The sequence below is a fragment of the Anser anser genome, assembly GCF_964211835.1.
Source record: "Anser anser genome assembly, chromosome: 17".
NCBI lineage: Eukaryota > Metazoa > Chordata > Aves > Anseriformes > Anatidae > Anser > Anser anser.
In genome coordinates this window covers 7,272,003-7,284,344 of record NC_139738.1, presented here as the reverse complement: position 1 = coordinate 7,284,344, position 12,342 = coordinate 7,272,003, and the positions used below count along the sequence as shown (strand labels likewise).

At 41.9% G+C, this 12,342-nt stretch overlaps 1 protein-coding gene across 3 annotated transcripts in view; it reads right to left on the bottom strand.

Annotated features, from left to right (window-relative positions):
- Positions 1-12,342, bottom strand: part of UBR4 (ubiquitin protein ligase E3 component n-recognin 4) — a 77,740-nt gene that overhangs the window by 23,146 nt on the left and 42,252 nt on the right. For all 3 annotated transcript variants that reach the window (XM_083802392.1, XM_083802390.1, XM_083802391.1), the window contains exons 64-79: positions 11,273-11,482; positions 10,376-10,525; positions 9,433-9,660; positions 9,242-9,320; positions 8,529-8,771; positions 7,394-7,562; positions 6,607-6,751; positions 5,843-5,928; positions 5,318-5,405; positions 4,982-5,175; positions 3,651-3,890; positions 2,365-2,503; positions 1,487-1,612; positions 1,184-1,312; positions 389-732; positions 56-146 (exon numbers count right to left, since the gene is read on the bottom strand). In XM_083802392.1, coding sequence (XP_083658518.1) covers positions 56-146; positions 389-732; positions 1,184-1,312; positions 1,487-1,612; positions 2,365-2,503; positions 3,651-3,890; positions 4,982-5,175; positions 5,318-5,405; positions 5,843-5,928; positions 6,607-6,751; positions 7,394-7,562; positions 8,529-8,771; positions 9,242-9,320; positions 9,433-9,660; positions 10,376-10,525; positions 11,273-11,482 — 2,661 coding nt within the window. The remainder of the gene's footprint in view (positions 1-55; positions 147-388; positions 733-1,183; positions 1,313-1,486; positions 1,613-2,364; positions 2,504-3,650; positions 3,891-4,981; positions 5,176-5,317; positions 5,406-5,842; positions 5,929-6,606; positions 6,752-7,393; positions 7,563-8,528; positions 8,772-9,241; positions 9,321-9,432; positions 9,661-10,375; positions 10,526-11,272; positions 11,483-12,342) is intronic.

Genomic DNA, 12,342 nt, shown 5'->3' with positions numbered 1-12,342 from the left:
AGAATACACCAGCAGTTGCAGAGGGTCAGAAAAAAAAAATAGGAAAACATCTCACCAAGTCTGGATTTGCCCAATGTCCCTTCAGAGCTGCAGAAACCTTCCCAATAATTAAGTCATTCATTTGTTGTGTGGCCTCTGGATTGTCCCTAATTCCAGACGGAAAAAGAAAACAGCATTATGCTGTGGCTCATACTAAATACCAAAAGCTCCTTGGATTTCAGCTTAGCTGATGACAAATGTACAATAAGCAGTCATGGTCTACAGTTTGCTGATGTAAGGAGGTATCTCCCCTGTAGAGCTACTCCTTCATGATCGTGCTTTTACAAGAACGCAACCTTCCGGAGTTCACTGGAAGTTACAGGGCTACGAACGCTGAACCAAACCTCACCTGGTCAGAAGGCACATGAGCTGTCGGACCTCCTCCCTCATCGTGGCTGCACCTCGCCTCAAGTTGTAGTCAAAGAGCTCTCGGATAAGGCCCTGGGACACCAGGATGTGCCTGATGGCAGAGTTAGTTGCCAGAGCCCGGAGCAACGTTATGCAGTGTTCTGTGACAGCTGAAGCACAGCCGTAACACTTTGTTGATGATGTGTGGCCACAGCCTAAAACAGACAAGGCACGATACTGGCTGGCAGTAAATGTGGGTTGGACAGTGGTTCGTGAGGACTTTGTTGCTGCCTCTCTCTGCTGAAGGTCATATTCCAGGAGCTCTTTTCGAGAGGCAAATACTTTCTGGAAGCGCAGAAAAGGAGAAATGAGAATTAAAGAACAGTGAAGCAGAATGTAATTGCTAATTTTGCTTACAGTTATTTTCACTGTATATTTTACTGATAAAAATCTGAAACTTTCTCAAAACTTGAAATTCTTCATGTCAATGGCAGACTTGGGAAATCCATTGGAAATAGCAGCCTAAGTCCCAGTTATCTGTTTTGTTTAAAAGCTTGTTGTCTATATTACGTGAAATCTAACACTGGAAATGTGACTCTATAGTATTAATGGTAAGCATAGCTTTTAAAAATTATTGTTTTGTTATCTTTTCCCTGAAAACATGCAGCCAATCACTTATTGTTATCTATTTCATTAAACACAGAACAGCAACATCTTACTTTCTACTTCTGATGTGCACTGTATCTGGTGAAAGAAAAAAACACATGGCCCACAGAGAAATTAAAGCGCATCATACCTGTATGATTTTGGAAAGTTCATCGAAAGAGTTCTTACAGTCACCACAATACTCCTGGGCTAACTGAAGTATGTATCTATTCACACTAGCTGAGGTAGAACTGATCCCTCCACTACTACCAGATTCATCCTGGAAGAGAGGGGAAAACAAAAGGAATCACATATGGAGCACAAAACTAACTGCTACAGAACAGCATCTGAGGCAAGGATCTTCAGCTGTCCTTGGTAGTATAAAGGCCAGTGTCCCGCAAGCCTGTCTCCTGCAAGGGCTGGTTCTATGCAACATTCATTTGTCCCTTGTTACCTGTGGCTTTTCAGGAGCTGCCTCATTCACTTTACACAGAAGGTTTTCCAGCTGCGGTCGGTGTCCCATTAGCTGGTGATACACTCTGTCAGCCTTGTCCAGCAGAGTGTTGATGTTTGTTACTGCCTATGAATAAAAGAGGAAAGGATATTCAGACAAGACTGTTAGTTCTCCTGAAATACAACTTTCAACCTCCAAGTTTTCTCATGTCTTTTGTCTTTCTCTGTGTTAATGAAAAGCAATGCTAACTTCAAGGCTTTGGGTACACAAGCTCCTTGAAGTCATGGTGGCCACACGTTGGAAGTCCAGGTACCAAAATGCCTAGTAAGATTCTTCTGAGAGAAAGTGCAACAGGGAAGCATTGGCACTTTGTTCCCAGAAGCCACAGAAACCCCTACATACATTTGCGAAGCAAATCTGCTACCAGCCTTCCTCTTTGCCACAACACCTTTGGAAAACCTGACAAATTACAGTGCCAGTATAATCAGAGGACGCAGTTTTGTCATGGTGATCCTGTACCTTGCTTCTGCCACAAGTATTGTTCTGGCGTCCAGTGTCCAACACAGAAAGACAGAGATGCAGTACTAGATCGCTAGTTTGTAAGTAAAGAACTGAATAATGTCTTTGAAGAATAATCTACTTAGCGGATCAAGACAGCAAATAAGGGATTGTATTCTATACCTCTCAACATGCCAGAAACAAGAATGAGGATTCTGTAAGATCACCAGAATTAAGGGAAACACATTAGCTGGTGAGAAGTGCTGAAGGAGCACTGCTTTCCATGTTACTTACAAGACAGACGGGCCTCTGATGTCCCTAAACTGCTGACTTGGCCAAGAGATAGAGCATTTCATTAATGAATTAGCTATTAGCCTCACCTTCTTTCGATCCTCTTCATTCTCTATGGGATCCACTGCACAGCAAGGCTTCGCGTACAACATGAAATCAAAGCGAGCATATTTACAGAACCCACAGGCATTGCAAAGGAAGGGATCCTTCTCGTCATAATTAATGGATCTGAAAGGCAAGCCAGAAAGGTATGAGAACAACAGCCAAGCTTACCAAAGTAACTGAGAAAATGAAGGAAGCAAGCTGCGAATGCACTCATTATGTAAAGGAGAAGGATGGCCCTCAAAACTGCCTAACCTACCGAACTGTCCTGGGGAAACAGCATGACTGAAATACATGCTGTACATGAGAATCAAAAGCTACAAATCAGGCACCAAAAATCCTTATAGAAGTGGTACCACATTCTGGCCAGTAAGCAGAAACAGATGTGAATTTGTTCCTAACAATTCTACTTCAACTACAGCGATTCCCAGCAGAATGTCAGACTGGGGCATCGTGCCCTTTACAAGAACACAGATAAAAAGAAACCATTTTGTAAGGTCCAGGCTTTGAATAGCTTTCACTCTCTGCACAGTTGCAGCGGGACTAGTGACAGCATACTTATTATCCTGTTGCAGACTAGAGCAGCATGACACGAACTGATTTATAGCTCCCATAATTCAACAGGGAATACGGAAACTTTTCAATATACCAATAATCAGCTGATCTGTGTAAAGAATCTGCTAAACACCTTGAATCCCATGAGGATTTGAGAGGAATATGGGACAACAATGAGGGGAGAAGAGACCTCAGATGAGGAGACAAAACTGACAAAAGAGGAGGATTTGTAATACTGTAGTGAAAGCTTGAATAGTGCACAGTAAATTACGCCCTGAGCCCTGCTCTGAATGAAGAGAGTACAACAGCTTTGAACAGCCAAATGAGTACTGTCCATCCTGCACATTAAGTCAGGGATCCTGCGGGGGAACCCCCCTGCAACCGTCTAATTGAACTCCAGCCCCATGCCCTTGAACAGACAGGCTAAAAATAACCTCCCTTCTGGGAATTTTCTTTTTTAAACTTCTGAGGGCTTGATTTGAAACTTCTGTGTTCTTTCAGTATTGTCGTATCAGGTTTCCTTTGTTAGCCTGTATTAACGTTAAATCCCTGTAAGCCTGTTTTATACTTCTCAAGTAATTTGATTGTGCAGTTGTATTAACCAGAATCACACATTTAAATAGCAGGGTATTTTGTTGAACATCCAACATGGGCAACAGCACGAGGGCTCCATAAAGCCCTGGCGCTGGCTCGGTGGGGAGGAACTGGGATGACGTACCTGCACTTGTGGCACTGATACACGTTCTCGCCACAGTTCCCACACACCCCCGGGTTGGCTGGGACAGACGCGCTACACCGAGGGCACTGAAGGGTCTCTGTGGAAGCCTGGTAATTCTCATAGAAATCCGCAAATTCGATCATCAGATTCGAAGCCACAATGGGCAGCGGCAGGTCAATTTTCACCTCCGTCTGGCCTGGGGTCAGCTGGACTTTCTTGGCTTTGTGCCATCGAGCCGGCCTGGGAAAGAAAAGCAAGCCACATCGCTTTTCAACGGGGAAGTACCCTCCTGCCCACGCACAAAGGGAAGCCAAACACAACTGCCTCAGCTCCAAATCTACTTTAAATGGGATGAATGGAGAGCAGTTCTAGGATTCGCTTCCTTAGCTTCTGTATTGACATGATATGTAGCCAGAAATACATTTTAAGCCTTTATCCTCTTCATAGAGAGAGACTGTTTAGGATTAAAGAGCTGTTGATGCCTCATGGAAAAACTTTAATTCTACAGACATTTTCTAGGGATTTTCACCTCCGTTTTTTTTTTATTAGTAAAGACATTTGCATGAAAACAGGATATTTATTTCTTAAGATCTCATCTGCTCCCACTGCTTATTCTCAACCTGAAGTCAGAATCCTCTCTTTGTGACATCATAATCCTCTCCACAGCAGCCACTTGTGATGTCACAGAGGATTAAGACTTCAAATAAGCAATAAGCAGCAGGCACAGATTAATCCCTAAGCCAAAGAGATCTGATTCTGGTGAGAACATCTCAAGAAGTAAGAAGGGAAAGCATATAAGCAGAACTGGCTCCAGACTGAGCAATATATTAAAAAGGAGCATTTTTCCTGGGTAAAGCAGCAGTCGAGAGCTAGGCTATCCGACTCCTAATTTTAGTTCTACTATATGGTTTCAAGCAAGTAATGTTAACACTTTCAGCATTTCTGGATGCATTGCAAGGTCCAAATTCATTTCTGAGTGAAACTCCCCAGAAGGTGCTATTGGCATTAATATTGGTTTCCAAACAATTAAGCTAAATGCTTAAAACTGAGCTTGTACAAAATTTGTGTACACACATTTTACAGGCATATTTCAAGCTCTAGGTGACATTTGGATCTTTTCTTCAACAAATTCCTGCAGGAGATTCAGAACAATCCCACTCAGTGTGGACAGTGATAAGTAACAGCCTAAGAAGGAACATTACCTAAAACAAGCCAGGAAGATGAAACAAGCTGCGTGCAGAATGGCTAATACAAATCCAATCTATTCACCTCACCAGGAATTGTAGCAACAAATTCAGAGGCTTGCACACAAAAAACATGGATGAACTTACTTGTTTTTCAGCTCCACTATAGCTTGCACTGTCCTGTTGTTGTAATAGAGGTTGATGGTTCGGACCATTTTGGTGCGTTTCAGGTCTCCTATCTTCGCTGTCACTTTGCTGATGGTGTGGCTGCCGATCAGCTTCACCACTTGCTGAGTGGTAGTATACCGCGTGTCCACTTTAATGGAGGAAAGCTTAATATACTGAGGAGACAAAAACCAAATCCATGGACACACCGCCAATATGATCACATCCCAAAAACACAGAAACAGCAAATCACGCTGCTGTAAAAGGTTGGGAACCCTATAATTAATTGGAAAGGGGGTAAGAACAACAGGTACTTACACAGAAGGGCACTTCTGGATTGTTGCAGACGAGGCAAGGATCGCTCTCTAGGTAATAGCCATCAAATTCCACCAGCCCAGAGAGCGTGCTGGAATGGAGGGAAGAAAACTAACTTATGGAATTTGGTATTCACTGTTTTTTCACTAGGCAGCATTTCAGTAAAAATTATTAACAGTCAAGATATGACCAAGACCACAAAACATAATTCTGCAAAACTATATTCTCCAACTGTTCCTACTATTTTATAACATTTACCAAACAGGAAAGCAAAAAAAGCCCTAAAGCTACTGCCTTAAAAAAAAATGCAAAAAAATCTACTGCCAATCACACATACAATTTATTTTTTTACATGGCAGAAAAAAGCCTGCTATTCTCTCAAGACCAGCTGCAGCAAGTATGTAATCTCAGTGGGGGTCCTTCCTCCACCACAATTTCATTAGAAGAATTGTGTATTCCCCTGTGGATTGCAGCTTCTCTGCTGAAAAGCTCCTTTAGTGAAATGGATCAAAGAAAGAAGAAACTCACTTGTAAATGTTGGAGTTAGGGTGGTTAGTAAGAATGTGGTTTTGAGTCCGGAGGATCTCCACAGCCTTTTGGGAGTATTCCTTCAACTGAAACACAATTAGGAAATACTGTCTTCTCAGCTTTTTTTTTAATTGCTACAAAGACAAAGATTACTCATCTTGTGGCATGCTAGGTCCCCCAGAAGATGCACGCACTATACCCACAGGAATTTATGTGGTTAAGTCATTAACCAGAAACGTTAACAGATCCTAAAATTAGACTTTTACCACAATAACAGCGCTATTTGTCAGAGCCAATGACTGCAAATGCCTGCCAAGATTCCTACCGTATTCCCAGCTCTTTAAAAATAGATATGCAAGTATCAGTGCATCTAAATTATTTGTTCTCAGCCCACTGGTCCCCTAAGAAATCCCACCACTTCCTTTGTTCAAAAGTCACAGTTACAAAATTTCTAAGAGCTGAAATATAAAAAAAATAAAATAAAAATCTATAAATTGGAACCAGCAGATTTCCCAAGGAAAAGTTTTCTTCTAAATAAAATAAAAATAAAAACCACAACACAACAAAGCAAAATAAAAAAAATCCCCAATCCCCAATTTTTTAAGGAGTCTACCTTTTTTAACATTTAAATTTTGGGAATGAAAACTTTCCACCAGAAGCTGTTTTGACAGAAAATCTGTCCCAGCAGTACCGTAAACAAGTACTAACAGAATTCATAACTGGCTGGGCCTCGGATGATGTACTTTTTCAGAGAGGCACTTTACCTTTTTCTCAGTCTGCTGTGTTTTCAGAGAGAAGTATCCCAGGAGATCTACAAACTGGGCAGCCTTTCTTCCATAGGCTGGAAGTTCTGGCCAGATTGACCACATGAGATCCAGCAGTAATTCTTGCTGAGACTTGTTAGAGTTCCTGTTGGATAGATCACAGATCAATTAGGCCTGTTGAGATAGCTATTTTGACAACAGCTGTATTGACAAGATAGGGGAATGACAACATAGGGGAAGGAAAATACATTCTACAGATCACTAAATGTTGTAACTATTATCTTGCTATACATGAGAGTTCAGAGTCAAATCTCAACTCTTCTTGCCAACAGCAGTATTACAGCAATCTCCGAAATAAGAACAGAGGTCTTGCAGCAACTCAGACTTGTGAAGTAGTTCAGCACCCTGAAGTCTGCCTTTGCATATGTAACTCCCACCTTTTTAATTGCATAAGACTGCATTTGATTCAGAAATTCACTCTCCCACAAACACCTACTCCTGTAGATGTCAGGAGCCAGATTCTGAAGGCAGAAATAAAGTGCTTGTTGCAGATGATAACTCAATCAGCGTTAGTCACATGTGTAACTCAATGTGTAAGTCACAACTTACATCTCCAGTCCCACCAACTGCAGAATAGTGTGAGCAACGCAAGGTGATGTCATTATCTGCAAGTCTCAGAAGCATTCAGGACAGAGGCTCAAACATTAACTCTTCCACAAGGACACAGCTTTTTCGTCTTTCCAGAACTGAGCTGAGATTGGCTCAGAAAGGCTCCCTCCGAGCTCACCTGTAGATGTGGAGTGCGAGACAGTGGGCCTGCCATCTCACAGAGGATGAGTTGGACTCCAGCAAGAAGCAACGCAGGAACTGAATGAGGGTCTCCTTATCAGCAAACTTGTTCAGCTGGTTCACCAGAGCTGTACACAGCTGATCTTCCTGACTGCCCGAACTCTCACCTAGGGAACACCGGGTAGTAAAAGACAGACTTAAGAAAACATGAATAGAGTACCTCACAGGCTAGCCACTTTCCTATTCTATAGATCATAAAGAATAATGGATACAGATCATGCAGATAATGGAGGCAAATGACTGTGGCTAAGTCAACAAGCAAGTTCAATATTCCTCTTTTTTAATATTATCACTTTTTTAAATATAAGCTAAAGCTTTTGATTAACACAAAAGAAAACTCCCAGAATACTTGCCAGTAAGGATGTGAGAAATGTGCTACACATCCCGATAAAGAGAAAAGCAGAAATAATAGGGCAGTGGAAACAGTCACAAAGAATCGTCTGTCAGAGAAAGCCAAAATAGTTTCCTGAAGAAAAGCCAGGAGAGAATTTATGTCCATGACTTTTACAGGAAAGCTTAATTACTTTCCCAAGACTTTGGGCATCCATTAAGAAGCAGCCTTGGCTCCAACATAGCTTACATGTCAGACAAAGGAAACAAGTCTGAACATAACCATTGAAGAGCAGAGCTATTTAGGTGTGCATCAACAGTATTTAATTTCCATGAGCCTTTCAAACTCCTACATCCCAGGACAAGCAATTTAGGTGGAAGCTACTTGGTCACTGGTACAGGCAACTTCCATTAGACAATTTAAGGCCCACTCAAGTTAATAAATACTCATAGTGGGTTTGGGGTATACCCAACACTTAATTTCAGCCCCAACTCTTACGGCATACTACTTCATCTTTGACCCCTTTACTAAATATAGTAAAAATCTATAGGAGAGAGTAAAAACTCTCCTAGATGTAGCTAAAGTTTGCAAGTGCCCTTGCCAAGATCCATGCCCCCTTCACAACAGTACTATTTATCACAATGAGAAACAAGCAGTTCTCTCTAAACAGAAGTACAAAAAGCTAAGAGGAACAAACTTCATCCCTGAAAGAGCCACGGAACAGGGCACAGCTGCAGCTCACCCTCTCGCTCCTTTTCCTTTTCCTCCTTCTTGCTCTTTTTTGTGGAGGATTTACTCTGTGTGGCTGGCTGCCCAGAGCCTGATGCTGCAGGAGCAGAGGTGGAAGAGGTGCTTGATGATCCGGAGGATGAAGCCATGGACAGTACTTTACTGCCACACAGAGCACAAGACAGCAGCTGCAGGAGAACTGGTGACACTCCTTCATCTACCAGGAAGCTGACTTGAAGGAGGAAATAGAGAACCGCTGCAGAGAAAAGAGAAAAATTTTGTTGCCTGAATTAAAAGCAGAAAAACCCACACCAAACAAACCAAACCACCACCAACAAAAAACACCTTTGATCATGACAATGACCATCCCACAGACTTATCGAACATTCCCATCCCTACACTAAGGGAGCATAACATTTGGGTACAACAAGGCAAAGTGTTTTGTCCCAATTTACATGCTGGAACAACAGCAGTACAAAAAAGAGAATGCAGATCTCATAATTCATGTTCTAGTAACTTATCCATTAAACCATACTGCGTTTTTTAGCTACGGAAGAGATGCAATTAGACCACAGTGACAATTAGTAATGGAAATGGTTCGGTCCTACCCAAAACTCTCAGTTGTGTCCCTCTCTTTTTGTCTGTTGAGCCTCCCCACCCAAGAAGTCCTGATTCAAACCAAGGCATGTAATGTATACCCTCTGCTCTCTCAGAGAAAGAACTCACAGTCATCTTTAATGCAGAATTTCTGCCAGTTCACCGTTCGCTGTGTAGCAATCTCTGCACAAGCCTTTAGATGTTCCATCTGAAAGGCACAATGGGATAGGATTAAATACCACGCCAGTGTTTTTATTACTGACATCTTACATAAGTGCAACATACACTTCTTCCAAGTACAGTTGCACACTTTTCCTTACCAAGCTGATCAATGTATCATACTGCAGTGCAGAGCCTGAACTTGCTGTGACCACACTGGCACGAAGGAAAATGCCTTGCTCTTCTAGGAGCTTTTTGATTCCACGAACATGGGAGTCCAAAGTGTGGAGGTCTCGGAGCTGGCGGTATTTATCCTTTGATCCACAGATAAAGAGCAAAAGCTTGCGGACTTGGCGGCGCACGAAGGGAGTCTGCTGGATCATCAGGTACTAGACAAAGAAAAGCCTACAACATCAGCACTATGAACTCAGGAGCAGGCAACCTGCACCAACAAAACCATGTTTTCTTGCAAAAAGCTAAGATACTGGAGATGCATTAACGAATCAGTCAGATTTAAGGTAAAGTCACCCATAAAAGCAAGTCATAGGCAGAAGAAACACTGCACAGCAATAGTGCAGCATCCTGAGCTGTGTGACTGTGAAACTGTTTCTGAAAACTATTCTTTGTCATCTATAAAAATAAAATGTGACCTCAAATAAAAAACTAGTCTAGCTTAATTAAGAAATCCTTCTACAAACTTGTGCAAATGTAAGATAATTTGTCATCTCAAGTATGGAATCAAACAAATGAATTGAAAATATGTACTTCAAACATCTTATTATTTTCTTTTTTAAGGACTAAGTTAAATACCAACAGCAACGCATGACATTGTATTGTACCACCTCAGAGATTTTGTATTAAGAGTTCTCTGGCAGCAAACACTGAGTTACAGGGAGCAAGAGCAATCTTATTTTCCACACATGCTTTATGCTTAGATACCTGTTCAACAGGAATCAAACAAAGCCAATTGTTCACCTTCTTTCAAGGGGGAGGAAAATCAGATGTGAATCAGAGATTGATCCTATGAAATTCCTCATCTCTCCCAAGTAAGGCAACATTAGTGGAATTTTCTGCTTAAAACCTGCAGGTGTATCATGTTCTCACCTCAGACAAAAAGTAGAACCAAGAATGATCAAAGATGGGAGGTGGGATGCGGGAGTTTGTGTCTGCAATCTTCTTGATCTGATAGGGCAGCCGCAGTACCATCTCTGTCAGAAGCTGAGTGTAGGCCTCAAAAACATCTGCAGCATGACCCTGAAAGTGAGAGAAATCAGTCAGGCCCTGGCACTGAGAACTCCCACTGTGCTGTCATGACAAGCTACAGGGTGCGTTTGTTTATTTTCTAAAAACAAAACTCTTCTGTACCTTTGCAACCAGAAGAAACACTCCCAACTGATAAACAAAAATAAGCTGACAAACCTGCATGAGGACTGTACCTAGGAGGCAACTATGAGGATGCAGTAGATTACTCTGTAGCCCTAAGGCATTTTAATATATGAACTTTCAACTTAGGAGACATGCTTAGATTTAAGTGGACTTTTTTCACTGTACCTGTACATATATCAACCCTCCTCTCCCCAACTCTAGGGGAATGAAGGCACCATGGTGGTTGAACAAGTCTGGGGTTTAATGTGGAAATCCCTATCAACTGCTAGGCTTCCTTGCCACAATGAATAGCGGTGGTTCAGAACTTCTGCCTGCCAAGCATAAAGAGTCACATGAGGGAGTAGCTTCCCCTCAGGAAGATTAACACCTGAACCAGAAGCAATGACAGCAGCTCCACAGAACTGCCTCATTTAGCCAGGCAGCAAGAGATCTAGCGAGCTGGGCTGCCCTGCTAGAGAACTCAGAGCAGTTATAATTTTCTCTGCGCACTAAGGGAACAGATTTTAATTGCACAACTGAGCAAAAACCACTTCTGCAAGAATGCTTTTACTTGCTCCTCTGCAGCAGTCCTTTAATGCAGGTCACATAACACTAACGGCATAGGGCACAACTCACCTTCACATACTGACGGAGGAAGAAAGGGCTCATATCAGGTGGAGAAGAAGTAGTGTGAGGTTTCAGGAGCTGGCTAGTGGCTACAGGCTCCTCGTCATTCTGCTGGCTTTTCCAGTACTCTAGCAAAGACTTCAGCACATGCAGGCAGTAGTCAACAGCACCAGAGCTCAACAATGCAGCAGCAGTGGCACTAGAGATGAGGGAGGAAGACTGAAACAAAGAGAAAATGGATTACTAGAGCACCTGAGAACCACCACGTCAGAAGAGCAAGGGAAGCTGTGACAATCGGATGGCATTTGCTGACCGTATGGATAAGAGAGCTTTTTTTTTTTTTAAATGAAACTTTACAGGCAACTTTTAAGTTTGCGGTTTGTTTGAGGTTGTTTTTTTTGGTTTTTGTTTTTTTTTCCATGTTTATGAAAAGAAACTCAAACATTTACAGAGACTCTTTTGAACAAGCGCTTAGTAAAGGAAAACAAATAAAATCTCCTCTTAAGTCTAATCTCCCCTCGACACATGTGCCAGAGGCCACTGAGCTATGGATTAGACGACTAGGGCTTTTTTTCCCTTTTTTATTTTTATTTTTTTTTAAGTTGGGATTTCTATTTGTTTATCTGGGATTTGGCCAGCTGAGGGTGAATTTTGGTAGAGAAAGAGTCCCTGATGCAGATGCTGCTCAGAGGCTCTGCTCCACCCAGGTATTGCTCCACCTGCATTCTGCAAGACGATGAGCTTTGATTTCTGTGGGAAGCTCAAGTGAATAACAAAGGCTGGAGAAAAAGCTACTGTAAATAAAACTATTAAAGCAGCCCTGTAAATGCAAACAAACCCCACAGCTCATAAGCTCATTAAAATTTGATGCAGTTCAGACTAAATTTTTTAACCTCTATGCTTTTTTATTAATCTCCTTCCCACCACACATACTGCTTTTTATGCCTTATTACTGTACCTTTTAGCAACAAATATCTAAGGAATCCTCTTAGCGACTTTTACGTTGACACAGCAGCATATTGCTTCCCAATAATCACATTACAAATCCTTTTAACCCCTTCAGCACCAGTAAGATGCAA